Raw genomic sequence first — 13,924 nt, 5'->3', positions numbered from 1 at the left:
CTATATGTATAGCTAGTCCTAAATACTATTATGTAAGAGAAAAACACTTCATCTCTATTCCATATATGTTCTATTAAAAGGGATACAATTTGATGGATAACTTTCCTATCACTTGAATTATTTTAATTTTACCAAGTATAATTATTTGCCTATATTATAAAATATAGCTTGAAAAAAACTGTTTCCCAATTTTAGCATATTCAGAAAGAAGACAACTTTCTTAATCAATATTAGTTTCCGGAACAACACTTTCAAGCAGTTCAGCCTTAATTAAATGGGAAGTAATGACAATGTATTTATTTGGTGAGTGAATCTCAACATCCCACACATTTCCCTTTATTGACAATGAACCCTGGGAACTCCCTGGCAGTCGTTGGTAGGAGTCAGTGCTTCACTAAGAGTCCCGAAAGCTGCCCAGTGCCATTTCCTCCCCCAGAATTCCCCAAACAGAAAAATAAAACCCACACTGAATTCTTACAAGAGGATAACAGAACTGAGGTTGGCTTTATACCATCACGACTGGGGTTTCAAAGCAGCATTTTCCCAGGTACCACAGGAGACAAGTAACAATATTAGATAAACAATAGCAGAATTATCTTTGATTAGCAAGATATGAGAAAAATCTTTTTTAAAAAATAAAACAAAATAAATGCCATCTAACCTTGAGCTTGCGCCGGGCATTGAATTCTTGGAGCTTCTTTTGAGCCGTATCCATGTGTACAAAATTGGCAGCTTTACCTGTGACCCACGGGTGCTGGAGAGCTTGAAAGGTAGTCAGCCTTTTCTTAGGATCCAACACAATTAATTTTCTGACCTGAAATGATAAAGAACCATCGACTTCTTCGGGAGATTTTCATGGTTACCGGGGCTTGCCCCTCAGCTGTGAACTTCTAGGTCTTATTTAATTTTCTTGGCAGTACACTAAATATACATTATTATTCTATCTCCTTGGCAGTGTACTAATATACATTAAACAACCTTTTTAAGTCCCCAGTGGTCACTGTTGGGATGGCTTCAGGCAGCAGTAGCTGAGGAGTCTGGAAAGAGTAGTGTGTGCAAACCAAGAGCCCAAACTGGCAGACAGATGCCCACAGATCAGAGAAACAAGGCTTGCCTTGCCTGTGAACTGCAAGAACTTTGAGTGGGAGCCAGCATCTGGATAATTCTAGGTTGCAACTTCACATAACTTAGAATTCAGAAGGTAAACTACATTTCAGGGGAGACGGATCATTCATGCAGCCATCATTCCTTCTGTGGGGACTGAAGGGCAAACAAAAGGGGGCAGGGTCATAGCCTTTATGATTACACCGTGATCCTATCAGTAGTGCTCTCTAAGCCCTTAAGGATAGGTTCAGTTCAGTAACTCAGTTGTGTCTGACTCTTTGTGAGCCCATGGACTGCAGCACGCCAGGCCTCCCTGTCCGTCACCAACTCCCAGAGTTTACTCAAACTCATGTCCATTGAGTCGGTGATGCCATCCAACCATCTCCTTCTGCCTTCAGTCTTTCCCAGCATCAGGGTCTTTTCAAATGAGTCAGCTCTTCGAATCAGGTGGCCAAAGTATTGGAGTTTCAGCTTCAGCATCAGTCCTTCCAATGAACACTCAGGACTGATTTCCTTTAGGATGGACTGGTTGGATCTCCTTGCTTTCCAAGGGACTTCAAGAATCTTCTCCAACACCACAGTTCAAAAGCATCAGTTCTTCAGTGCTCAGCTGTCTTTATAGTCCAACTCTCACATCCATACATGCTGCTGCTGCTGCTGCTAAATCGCTTTGGTTGTGTCCGACTCTGTGAGACCCCATAGACGGCAGCCCACCAGGCTCCCCTGTCCCTGGGATTCTCCAGGCAAGAACACTGGAGTGGGTTGCCATTTCCTTCTCCAATGCATGAAAGTGAAAAGTGAAAGTGAAGTCGCTCAGTCATGTCTGACTCCCAGCGACCCCATGGAATGCAGCCTACCAGGCTCCTTGTCCATGGGATTTTCCAGGCAAGAGTACTGGAGTGGGGTGCCATTGCCTTCTCTACATCCATACATGACTCCTGGGAAAACCACCGCCTTGACTAGATGGACATTTGTTGACAAAGAAATGTCTCTGCTTTTTAATATGCTGTCTAGGTTGGTCATAGCTTTTCTTCCAAGGATCAAGTGTCTTTTAATTTCATTTAATTGCAGTCACCATCTGCAGTGATTTTGGAGGCCCCCAAAATAAAGTCTGCCACTGTTTCTCCATCTATTTGCCATGAAGTGATAGGACCTGATGCCATGATCTTTGTTTTCTGAATGCTGAGCTTTAAGCCAACTTTTTCACTCTCCTCTTTCACTTTCATCAAGAGCCTCTTTAGTTCCTCTTCACTTTCTGCCATAAGGGTGGTGTCATCTGCATATCTGAGGTTATTGATATTTCTCCTGGCAATCTTGATTCCAGCTTGTGTTTCATCCAGCCCAGGGTTTCTCATGATGTACTCTGCATATAAGTTAAATAAGTAGGGTGACAACATACAGCCTTGACATACTCCTTTTCCTATTTGGAACCAGTCTGTTGTTCCATGTCCAGTTCTAACTGTTGCTTCCTGACCTGCATAGAGATTTCTCAAGAGGTGGGTCAGGTGGTCTGGTATTCCCATCTCTTTCAGAATTTTCCACAGTTTATTGTGATCCACACAGTCAAAGACTTTGGCATAGTCAATAAAGCAGAAATAGATGCTTTTCTGGAACCGTCTTACTTTTTTGATGAGCCAGCGGATGTTGGCAATTTGATCTTCCCATCAGGAAGCCTTCATAAGCCTCTTATCCCTTGAAGGAAAATGCCAGGAGCTGGGGTAAAAGCCTACTTAGAATCAAAGAAAAGGTGTCAGTAGTTTGGGGATATGGTTTGTTTAAAAGGACTGAATTCAAATGAATCATAGCCCATTCTGGGAGTTTTACCCCAATGGTGAGCATGAGCAGACAATGAATTGCCAGGAAGTTCAACAACCAAAATAATCCCCAGCCCTGGGCTCAGAGAAGTGACCTGGGATGAGGCAGAGATTACCTGGAGTCAGGAAGCACGCTTAAATCCTAACTTGTTCAAAGTCTCTACTTCTGTGACCTCAAAGACCCACATGTGTCTGACCTCAGACACCCACCCGCCCCTACTGAGTGACTATGGACACCCTCCTGGGCCCTCTTCTTACACAACCTAATTTCCACTCTAATTTCCTTGTAAACACATTCTTACAGGCATGCAACATTTTTTAAAAATTTATGTAATCCTATCTATACTCTTATCAATTAGTTACTTTAGTTCCAATTCATGAATTAGGGATGGAAGGAAGCTCAAAGATTTAGTGATTCGTGTAACTGGTGGGGGCTATATGATGGCACCCCACTCGAGTACTCTTGCCTGGAAAATCCCATGGATGGAGGAGCCTTGTGGGCTGCAGTACATGGATTGTGAAGAGTTGGACATGACTGAGTGACTTACTTCACTTTCACTTTCATGCACTGGAGAAGGAAATGGCAACCCACTCCAGTGTTCTTGCCTGGAGAATCCTAGGGACAGGGGAGCCTGGTGGGCTGCCGTCTATGGGGTTGCACAGAGTCAGACACAACCGAAGTGACTTAGCAGCAGCAGCAGCATACTCATACTAGGGTTTGTCTTGTCTTAGAATTTGTCCTGTGGCCACGACACCACAGTGCCTTCATGGTAGACAAGCTTTCTGAGTTTCAGTCTGCCGGTGTGTAAAATAAAGGACTTTGGATGACTTAAGGCATAAGATCTTTTCTAATTCTGAAAATCCAAAAACTGAACACAGGCTAACAAAATTAGGAAGCTAGTCAAATGAAGAATTAATATCTGGTTCTCCTTTCACTTTCTGTTTTGTAGCATTTGCAAAGAAATGTATGTGGGGTAGAGAGACTGCATTTGAAACTGGTAATCTTGAGATGTTTAGGCTTAAAGTCAGTGAGGAGGTGGAGGGAGCTGAAGAATAATTAAGAAGAAGAATGCACAGCAGTAACAGCTTTGATGGTGGTCAGAGCTATCATCTGTTGGATACATACACTAATAATTTCATGTAAGTTAAGTGATACCTAATCCTTAAAACATCCTTGACAATTAGATACTTCATGCTCATTTTCTAATCATGTTTCCTCTTCCCTATCATCACCATTCTCTCCTGCTTGAAAATACAAAGAATTTATGGAAAGCCAATTAGCATCAAAAATTTATATATGTCATCATTCATCTCTACATTTGGAGACATTGATGCACTGAGTTTTTAAGAAAGTTGTTGAAGATCAGACTCAGTGACCTCGTCAGGATTCAGACCCAAAGATGTGCCATTATCCTACAGCTCCGCTTACAGACCAGCTCCCCAAGCACCATGAGAGAACAGATGCAGGTATTGCTAATAAGTGTTTCATTTAGGGGCTCAAAGATTCCTTTAGTTCTGAAGTTATGTAAATGTTTTAACCAACAGGAGGTATAGCTGAATGAAGGAACATCACAGGTAACCTTCTTGTCCATTTAACCTTTTATCAGAGATAAAATGAAACAGAAGGGGGCTAACTAATGGGATTATTATTGAGTTGGTTGGTGATGGTTACTTAGTATGTATCATATCCCTTAATTCTTCCAAAGACCTAAAGACAGGTACCAGTACCATCCAGAGAAGAAAACCAAAGCACAGAGAGATCAGGCTAGCACAAGGTCAAACCTGCAACTATTAGAAAGGGGGTGCGGGGTGGGGGCGGGGCACTTGAACCCAGGCATGTCGGACTTTTAAGAATCCTTGATCCATTTCCCGACTGATGGTTTCACTCAACGAACATTTACTGAGCATGCACTTCAGGTCCACATGGCACTAAGATCTGGGCCCACCTGCTTCATCCTCTCCCAGAGCCTGAGCCTCATTAAGGAATACTTCTGAGCACAGCATATGGAAATGATGCTTATCGTGAAAAATGAGGCCCGGGGGAGGATCAAGCGGCAGGAGAAATGAGCCGACTGTGAGGTGAACGGCATGCCCCTAGAAGACCAGGTCTCCTCAACAAAGTCACGGCAGCCAGGGCTCGAAAACGAGTCACCTGTGCTGCCCTGTGACCCCTGGAGAGGCGGGGGGGGGGGGGGTGGTTCACGAGGGAGGGGACACGTGCCCACGCGAATCTGTGTGCTGCAAGGCAGAGAGCACACAACACTGTGAAGCCGCTTTCCTTCGATTAAAACACACTAAAAAAGATCAGCTACCCGTGTAAAGAGCTCTGTGTGTGTGTGGAGAGGAAGGAGGAGGATGACGGAGGGGCATCACAGGGCGGACGGAGGAGCAGCAGGCACATGGAGAGTCACGCTGCCGGGACTGGGGTCCGCGCTCTGAGGCCAGCCCTGTGTGTGTGTGTGTGTCTGTGTCTGTCTGTGTGTGTGTGTCTCTGTGTGTGTGTGTCTGTGTCTGTATCTGTGTGTGTCTGTGTCTCTGTGTCTGTGTCTCTGTGTCTGTGTGTGTCCGTGTGTGTGTGTCTCTTTGTGTCTGTGTGTGTATCTGTATGTGTGTGTGTGTGTGTGTGTGTGGTGGAGAGGAAGGAGCAGGGAGGATGAAGGGACAGCACAGAGCACCCAGAGTCATGCCGCCGGGACGGGGGTCCACGCGCCGCGGAGCAGAGGGGACCCCAGTCCCCAGTGAGGCCGCCCTCCGGGTCCCGCGAGGGGCGCGCACTGCAGACGCGCAGGAAGAGGCAGGGAGAGCAGGAGAGAGGCCGCGGCCGCGGACCGGGAGGAGGGAGGTGGGGGCTTGGCCCGGGGCTACTCGGTGGAGCAGACAGACGGGCGGACACGGAGATGCTCAGTAGAGGGGGCGCGAGGGGGAGGTGGCGATATCTTCGCATCGCACACACACTGCCTCTCTTCAGACAGTGCTGGAAAGGTCATGACCTTAGCAAACCTGTTTTCACAGCACACAGATGGTAAGGTGGAAAAAGAGCCCTGGAGAAGGGGTCCGGAAATCTGGACCCTTCCTTTCGAGCAATGCCTTTCTGCTGGGAAGCTGTGCGTCACTTCTCTGCGCTTGAGCAAACTCATCCTTAAAATTCAAGGAAGACTAAATGAGTCCTGAGATCCTTGGAGATCTAACCTTCTATGACTCAGAAGTCCATTTTTCATCATTTCTGTGTGGTTTCTCTCTAGAACAGGGCTACCCACTCTCCGGGCTGTGAACTGGTACTTCCTATCTTATCAGCAGCAGTATTAGATTAGAAATAAAGTGCAAAATAAATGTGATGTGCTTAAATCATCCTGAAACTGTCCTCCCTATCCCCGGTCCATGGAAAAACTGTCTTCCATAAGGTTGGTCCCTGGTGCCAAAAAGATTGAGGACGACAGCTCAAAAGAATTGATGGTAAAAGCTTCAATGGCACCCCAGTATTTTCATTTTAGAACCAGTGGGCAACGCCCCAGAGGATAGGCCAGTGCCCCACCTGTCCTGAATGCAGATAAACTCCAGTATTACCGGAGGTGAGAAGTCAGTGAAACAAACAAAAAACCCAACAAAACGCACAATGTGACTCATGTATGGTAGTCATGCAGGATAGGACTTGTGTTACCATCAGGATATTTTAATAAGTTTCAACATTTGAAGAAATAATGTTGTTTTATTCAAAGTATAACTAATCTAAGTGACAGCAAGCCACTTTAAAAAAGAATTCATCTGTGTATATTATGTTTGGAGTCACCCAGCACAGCTGTCTTCATAGCTTCATAGCTTACAGGTTCTATATTACACTGACCAGATGATAAAAACTCATTAATTAACAAGCAGTAATTTGTAATTTGTGATAATTCAGCTAGAGATGATGGAGAAGGCAATGGCAACCCACTCCAGTACTCTTGCCTGGAAAATCCCATGGATGGAGGAGCCTGGTGGGCTGCAGTCCATGGGGTCGCTAAGAGTCAGACACAACTGAGCGACTTCACTTTCACTTTTCACTTTCATGCATTGGAGAAGGAAATGGCAACCCACTCCAGTGTTCTTGCCTGGAGAATCCCAGGGACGGGGGAGCCTGGTGGGCTGCCGTCTATGGGGTCTCACAGAGTTGGACACGACTGAAGCGACTTAGCAGCAGCAGCAGCAGCAGAGATGAATCAAACATATCTTTTTTCATTATCTATAAGGAAAATTAGTGTGCATTGTTTTCTTAAAAATACTATATAATTAAAAAGAAATAAGCTACTAAACGGGATTAATTTTTTAAATGGCACTGTCCATTAATTAGTTAAAAAAATGAATGTAAGGCATTTTATTTCCTTTTGTTTCAGTCACACTTACCAGATCCTTGGCATTCAGAGATACTTCATCCCACCAGGGGGAGATAAAGTAATATTCACAATTCAGAATTCTCCTGAACATGAATTGATCACCTCTCTCATCATAGAATGGTTCAAATCCACAAAGTCTAGGACAAAAGATACAAGATAAAATGCCTTTAAAAGCCTCAGTGTATGTCACCAATTTTTTGCAGAAATTCAATACTGTCCTTTTTAACAGCTTCCTGTGATGAATGTATGTCTGCTAAGCTTAAGTGTGTAATTGCCTTGTTATAATTCATTTATGATTATATAAATATACAATCATGTCTTCAGGGAAGTAAAAATAGATACAAAATCAATTTAAGATTCCTACAAAAAGTTATAATCATATTAATAATTATGATACAAAGCAATAATAATATTATAATAGCTAACCCTATTACATGCATAATGCTATAGTGCTATTTCCAAGTGTTTTTTTTCCACCAGGAATTGAGAGGACAGATTGGAGTTCTAATTTATCATAACATGGAAAAGTTAGGATTTTGAGGATAAAAAGGTTAAAAGGTGCAAAGAAAAGTTGTTAGTCGTTTTTCTTCAGTCCTTTTCACTGAATTCTTCCATAGAGATGAAAAAAGTATTGGGTTTCCATCCCACTCCAGTTTGGGTCTCAGAGTGAACACAGACAGGAGCCTACACGGCCGGAGGGAAGTGCCTTCTGAACTGACTGCAGCGGGCGACGCAGCCCAGAGGACCGCCGCAAGGCACATGAGCCTCGCTTCTGAACATCGCAAAGACATCTCACCACGATCACTGTCACCTTCCAGCACGGTCACATAAAAATGTGAGAGGAAAGAAACAGAACCACGCTTGACATGAAAAAGAGAGACAGGAAAAGTGAGCTGCTGGTGGGACCACCAAGCCTCTAATGCTTACAGGTCGGGGGAGGTTCTAAATCACTCAAGACCAAAAGGGAACTGTAAAAAAAAAAAAAAAAAAGTCCTTGCCAGGGCGTGTGTTTCACGTGACAAAGAATGAAGGAAAAAGAATGAACACAGTAAGAAACATTTCCCCATGTCCTTCCATCAAACTGGCCCAGCTGCTGCAGAGCGTGAAACAGTCCAGCGGATGCGGACGCAGCAGGTGTTTAAGAGTAAGCCGTTTCTCCTGCTCTTTGGCTCAGGGACCATCCTGCTCGACAGTCCTGGTTTCTTTCAAATACTGCAGAGCCAGCCGGGTAAAGCCGAGGCTCAGGAGCACCGAGGCCGGGTTGGGCGCCCCCCGCCCCCCGCCCCCGACCCCGTGCACTGTGGGGCCCCCGGGGAGACGCCGCTCCAGCAGAAGAAGGCACACGGCACACCCCGCCCGGCGGCCTCCTCCATCAGACACGACCATCCAGTGGGGGCCCCCCAAGGAAGACGCGGCTGCAGCAGAGGAGGGGGCACACGGCCACACCGCGCCTGCAGCCCGGCCTCCGGCAGACAGACACGGCCGCTGCGGGGCCCCAGAGAGACGGGGCTCCAGCAGAGGGAATAGGGAGGCGGGCACACGGTCACACCGCGCCCGGCGGCCTCCTCCATCAGACAGGGCCGCTGCCCGCGAGTCCCGGGAAAGCGGCCAACCGTCCAGGCTTAGTTGAGGAAACTCGCACGTTCCGTCTTCCGGAATTTAGAGGGAAAAATGACAGCTCTGCAAGTGGGGCACTCAGACGCCTTCCTGTCATGCTGGACACGTCGGCAAACCTGTGCGCCGAGACGGGGTTAGCAGGTTAGGTCATTAGCCTGAAGGGTGGGGCCGGGAGGCGCAGACACGGAGCAGCAGGCGAGCGCGCTCGGGGCACAGTGAAGAGCCCGATGCTGCGGGGCCGGCCCGGGAGCCGGCCGAAGCCGAGGCGGGCTGTGAGCAGGGCGCCACGGGACAGGACGCAGCGCTGAAAGCTGAAGGCGAGAGTGTGAATCTCCGATGTTATCTGATTCTGACCTGAAAACCACAGGAGTTGCTTTTGTCTGTAGGGATAAAGGGCTTAGGTTTAGAAGGTAGAAGGAGCAGAATTCTTCTGAGAAACAACAGAATGGCCTTCATGTCCAAGCTACTGTCATCCTTAGAAACAGCACGGTCATAGCACAAAATACCTGGGTAGAACTTTTAATAATAATAAAGGAGGTACATAAACCCAAGGGCACAGTCCACTGTAGAAAATGTTCCAGTGAGCCTTGCCTAGTAGACTTCATCAATCATTAATGGACTACAGAGTAAATAACAAGTCCCCAGTCTCAGGGGCTGACAGAAGTCGGACCAGAACTAAAGGATATTAGCTGTGAGCGGCACCGTTAGCTGCTACCACTTACTCAGCCAGCAACTTTCAACTAATGGGCTTAAGTGAACTATGGGAAAGAAACCTGATAGATTTTTAAATTATTTTCAGGGTTATAATAAGATGCTTCTCCAATAGTCACATTTTTTTCTCTTCACGTTCCCATGTTAGTGACATGGGAGTGTCATTCATTCCATATTTCAGGTTTCCAGGGCAAATGCTATTAAATTTCCTACCTCGATCTCTCTGTTATCACATATCCTTAATTCTTCAACCCCTTTTATCACATTTCAGTAAGAAACTCTACTTGGGTGGGCACGTTTACATTTTAGGGGCAAATATGAAGCAGTATTTGTAGTTCAGTTTTTCAATGAACATCATTAAGCATAATATGTCACCCACACAATTCAGGAGACAACCTTCTTCCACAGCACAACAGTGATCTTAAATGTAAGCTGAAGGAATTCTATGACATGACCTTATGAATTCATTACTAATGAATTAAGCACTAAGTATGGAAAACAAATTACCTAAAAGTTTGCACTTTCGTAAGAAAAAACATGGTTCCCTAGCTCTCTCAATTCTTTTCAAACTTTAATACATCCTGGAAGTGATCACTGAAAATATCTTTTGACATTACATAATAGCAGATGACTATTTTATGGTGTGCTTGTTAAACCTTTTTATGGTTGCTACTGACCAACGTATAACCCAGGTGAACTCAAGAGTTTGCTAACTTGCTTGGAAGTCTACCCTGGTTACCCTCTTCCTAGCCCATATTACCTAGACACTGCACTTTCTAAGATCACTATTAAATTAACCAAACCAAACCTCTTCCTACTATGGACTGCACTGTGTTCTCCCCGATCAGGACGTTAGGCCCTGAGCCCTGCATGATGGCATCTGGAGATGAGGGCTCTGGCAGTTAAGAGAGTTCGATGAGGCCACGAGGGTGGGACCTCGTGCTGTGATCAGTGCTCTCACGGAAGAGGGACCACAGAACGTGCTTCCTCTTCCTGCCTTGGGAGGATACAGGGAGAAGGCAGCTGTCTGCAGCCAGGAAGACCGCTCTCACCAGGACCTGAGCTACTAGCACCTTTGACCTCCAGAACTCCAGGACTCCACTTTTGTTTCTGTAGCACCCAGTCTCTGTGTTTTGTTACAGAACCTGAGCTGCCTAATTCACTTTCTTCCACAGCCTTCAAAATCTCTTTACAGATTTGAATAATACAGGTTTCAACAATTAACTTGGGCTTCCCAGGTGGAAGGTAAAGAATCCACCTGTCAGTGCAGGAGACGCAAGACATGTGGGTTCGGTCCCTGGGTTGGGAAGATCCCCTGGAGAAGGAAAGGGCAACTCACTCCAGTATTCTTGCCTGGAGAACCCCACAGACAGAGGAGCCTGGTGGGCTACAGTCCATGGGGTCGCAAAGAGTCGGACACAAGAGTGCACATGGCACATGCACAACAATGAACTCTGCAGTACCCTCTAAAGTGAAAGTGAAGTTGCTCAGTCGTGTCCGACTGTGATCCCGTGGACTGTAGCCAGGTTCCTCTGTCCAGTATCCTCTAACTGACAGCCAAGTCCACTTGCTTTGATTTAAGCTTTGGAGCTCAGTGCGGTTTGCTTTTGCAGCTGTTCTACAGGCAAACCTTCCTCTCCAGACACTCTCCCATCACTCTGGACTATTTCCTTCATATTTGTCCGCAATTCCATCATCTCTTTGGCAGACTGAAACCCATTGTTTATTAGTAGACAGGAGCTTAGAAATGGAGCTGGAGATACCAGACAGTGAAAGATTTAGCCCCCCGCCTTTTTTCTACCAGAGAGAAGTTTTCTCTGAGTTCAGGGTATTATACTAAAGGTCCTTGAGAACTTAACACATATAGGAAATAAAACTGATAGCCAAAATGCCTTTAAAACATTCCTGATAAGACATATATAGGTTTGGGATTGCTTCAGAGGTTAAAGAACCATTTGTCCCTTAAAAAGGAATAATACTCTTATCATTTGGATGACCTGCACATAAGTAAAACAAGAGCAAGTTTAATAGGTGGTTTCATGCTCATTACTACCATCAAATAATGAATTGTTCCCCAGTCTGTGATACACTGCATAGTACAATGAGACACAGCGAAGCCCTAGACCGAAGTTCTTGCCCCAAGAAAACTACAAAACATGATGCTCGTTTCCCGAAAATTCTTTCATTAACTACTCTTAGCACATCATAGAGAACCACAAAAAGGTAAAAGGAATCTTGCTTTTTTTATGAGGACTCTAAGTACTTGGGCTTCCCAGGTGATGCTAGTGGTAAAGAAACTGCCTGCCAAAGCAGGAGACATGAGAGACAGGGGTTCGATTCCCGGGTTGGAAAGGTCCCCTGGAGGAGGGCATGGCAACCCACTCCAGTGTTCTTGCCTGGAGAATCCCATGGACAGAGAAGCCTGGTGGGCTACAGTCCATGGGGTCGAAAAGAGTTGGACAGGCCTGAGCAATTTAGCATGCATGCACACATAAGTAACTAGAAGACACTATTGCAAAGGGAAACAGTATGCTTAGAGATCGCTTCTATTCACTTACAAAATGTAGGTGATTATCCCCACAGACCACATGTCCACCTCGGGTCCGTAGGCACAGCCTCTAAGGATTTCAGGTGCTGCAGAAAGAGTGAAAACGGTGTTAGAGCTTAAATTCAATGTTCACATTTTAGTAACAAGCAATGGAGAAGAAATGAGTTCATCAACAGAAACTTCAGAACAGGTTTAGAACCAATCTTCTCTCCTCAAACCGAAGTACGAGGCTACAAATTCTTACGACAATTTTAGTGGAAAAGATTATAGTCTCTCTGTGTTTGGGGTACATAAAAATAAACTTACTAACTTTAATATTCTACATCAGAACATCATGACACTTTTCAAATCAGATAGCTATATCTGTACTACAAAGGGAGCTTTGTACACAGAAAAGAAAGAAATCAAAGTTCAGCATAGGAAGAGATAAGAGGCACAGTCAGGCCGCCTGAGGCCTGAGGTCTCCGTGAGCCTGTGTTTCTGACTGCGTGTAGGGCAGGGGCAGGGCGGACGGCGAGAGGGCTGGACAGTCCAGCGCTGGAGGGCAGACAAGAGCCAGCCCAGGTCTCGGCGCTGAGAAGCACCCGCGCCACAGAGCGCGGCTGTCCGCGGTCCCTCGGTATTAAGGGCGGAGAGAGGGCTTCCCTGCGCGCAGCCAGGCCGCTGCTCGGCCTGAAACGCAGGTCTTCTCCGCCCCGCAGCGGCCCACAGCGTAGACCCAGCTGTGAAACAGAGGCTGAATGGGTCAACCGCTTGCCCTGAGGCCTGGAGGTGGTGTTTGCTGACCCCACTAATAACGGAAAAAAACGGAGAAGTGAGAGCTCTGCTCTCTGTGCCGAAGCAGGGCGCAGGTCTACGGCCCAGAGCAGGCCTTTTCTATTCTGAAGAGATGTGCTGCGGGGGTCCGCGGGGGGGCCCCCTGGAGAGGAAGCGGAGTGCTGAATGTTCCCCGAGGGCGGCCCTGGGTCTGGGCTCCGCACGCCTTCCCTCGGGGCGGCTCCGCGCGGCCTGGGGATGTCAGGACTGGAGGACACGCCAAGGGGAGCCTCTGAAGGAAGCTGTCCTCAGGGAACCCCGAGTTATAGAGAGGACACCGCGGTCTTCCCTCTGACGTCTTCCTGCTCTGTTTTCTTCTCTCAGGATACCCTCCCTCCTGTAGAAACTGTCACATAAGACGCAGGAGGTGAAGGGCCTGTGGAATGGGCCTGCGTCCTCGAGCTCCGCGCGGCAGTTCAGCGGGAAGCACCCTTTGAGGAGCGGGATCTGGGCTCCACGGGCGTCTATTCCTAGAACAATTTCCTTTCGAGACTTAATTAACATAATTAAGAAAAATGCGCACTCAAAGCCAGTACCACCCTCTCTGCCAGGCTCGTGCGCATCCCCAGAGCCATCTGGACCCCACAGACGGCCTCTCTGGGGCCCAGGGGCCTCTGCACTGACCTCCCACTCGCAAACGCCTTGCTCAGCGTCGGGCGGAGGAGGCTGAGGTGAGGCTGCAGCTTTCAGAAGGGCCACCTCCGCCGGGGGCTGAAGGCGCGCACATGTGGCACAGTCAGAGCCACGTATCCTCCCCAGGCCAAGTCCCACACCAGGGAAGCATCATCAACTCCATACTGACATTTAAACATACACATGAAATCACTGCAGATGGTGACTGCAGCCATGAAATTAAAAGACGCTTACTCCTTGGAAGGAAAGTTACGTCCAACCTAGATAGCACATTCAAAAGCAGAGACAGTACTTTGCCGACAATGGTCCGT

The 13,924-nt window shown here is 46.8% G+C and overlaps 1 protein-coding gene across 2 annotated transcripts in view; it reads right to left on the bottom strand.

The window, feature by feature from the left end:
* Positions 1-13,924, bottom strand: part of CAMK4 (calcium/calmodulin dependent protein kinase IV) — a 280,284-nt gene that overhangs the window by 11,519 nt on the left and 254,841 nt on the right. For both annotated transcript variants that reach the window (XM_005212128.5, XM_002691014.7), the window contains exons 8-10: positions 12,175-12,250; positions 7,299-7,425; positions 662-814 (exon numbers count right to left, since the gene is read on the bottom strand). In XM_005212128.5, the coding sequence (XP_005212185.1) occupies positions 662-814; positions 7,299-7,425; positions 12,175-12,250 (356 nt within the window). The remainder of the gene's footprint in view (positions 1-661; positions 815-7,298; positions 7,426-12,174; positions 12,251-13,924) is intronic.

This window comes from Bos taurus, chromosome 7, assembly GCF_002263795.3.
Source record: "Bos taurus isolate L1 Dominette 01449 registration number 42190680 breed Hereford chromosome 7, ARS-UCD2.0, whole genome shotgun sequence".
NCBI classification, from domain to species: domain Eukaryota; kingdom Metazoa; phylum Chordata; class Mammalia; order Artiodactyla; family Bovidae; genus Bos; species Bos taurus.
Note: the sequence above shows the minus strand (reverse complement) of the source record. Positions and strands in the feature narration are given on the sequence as shown.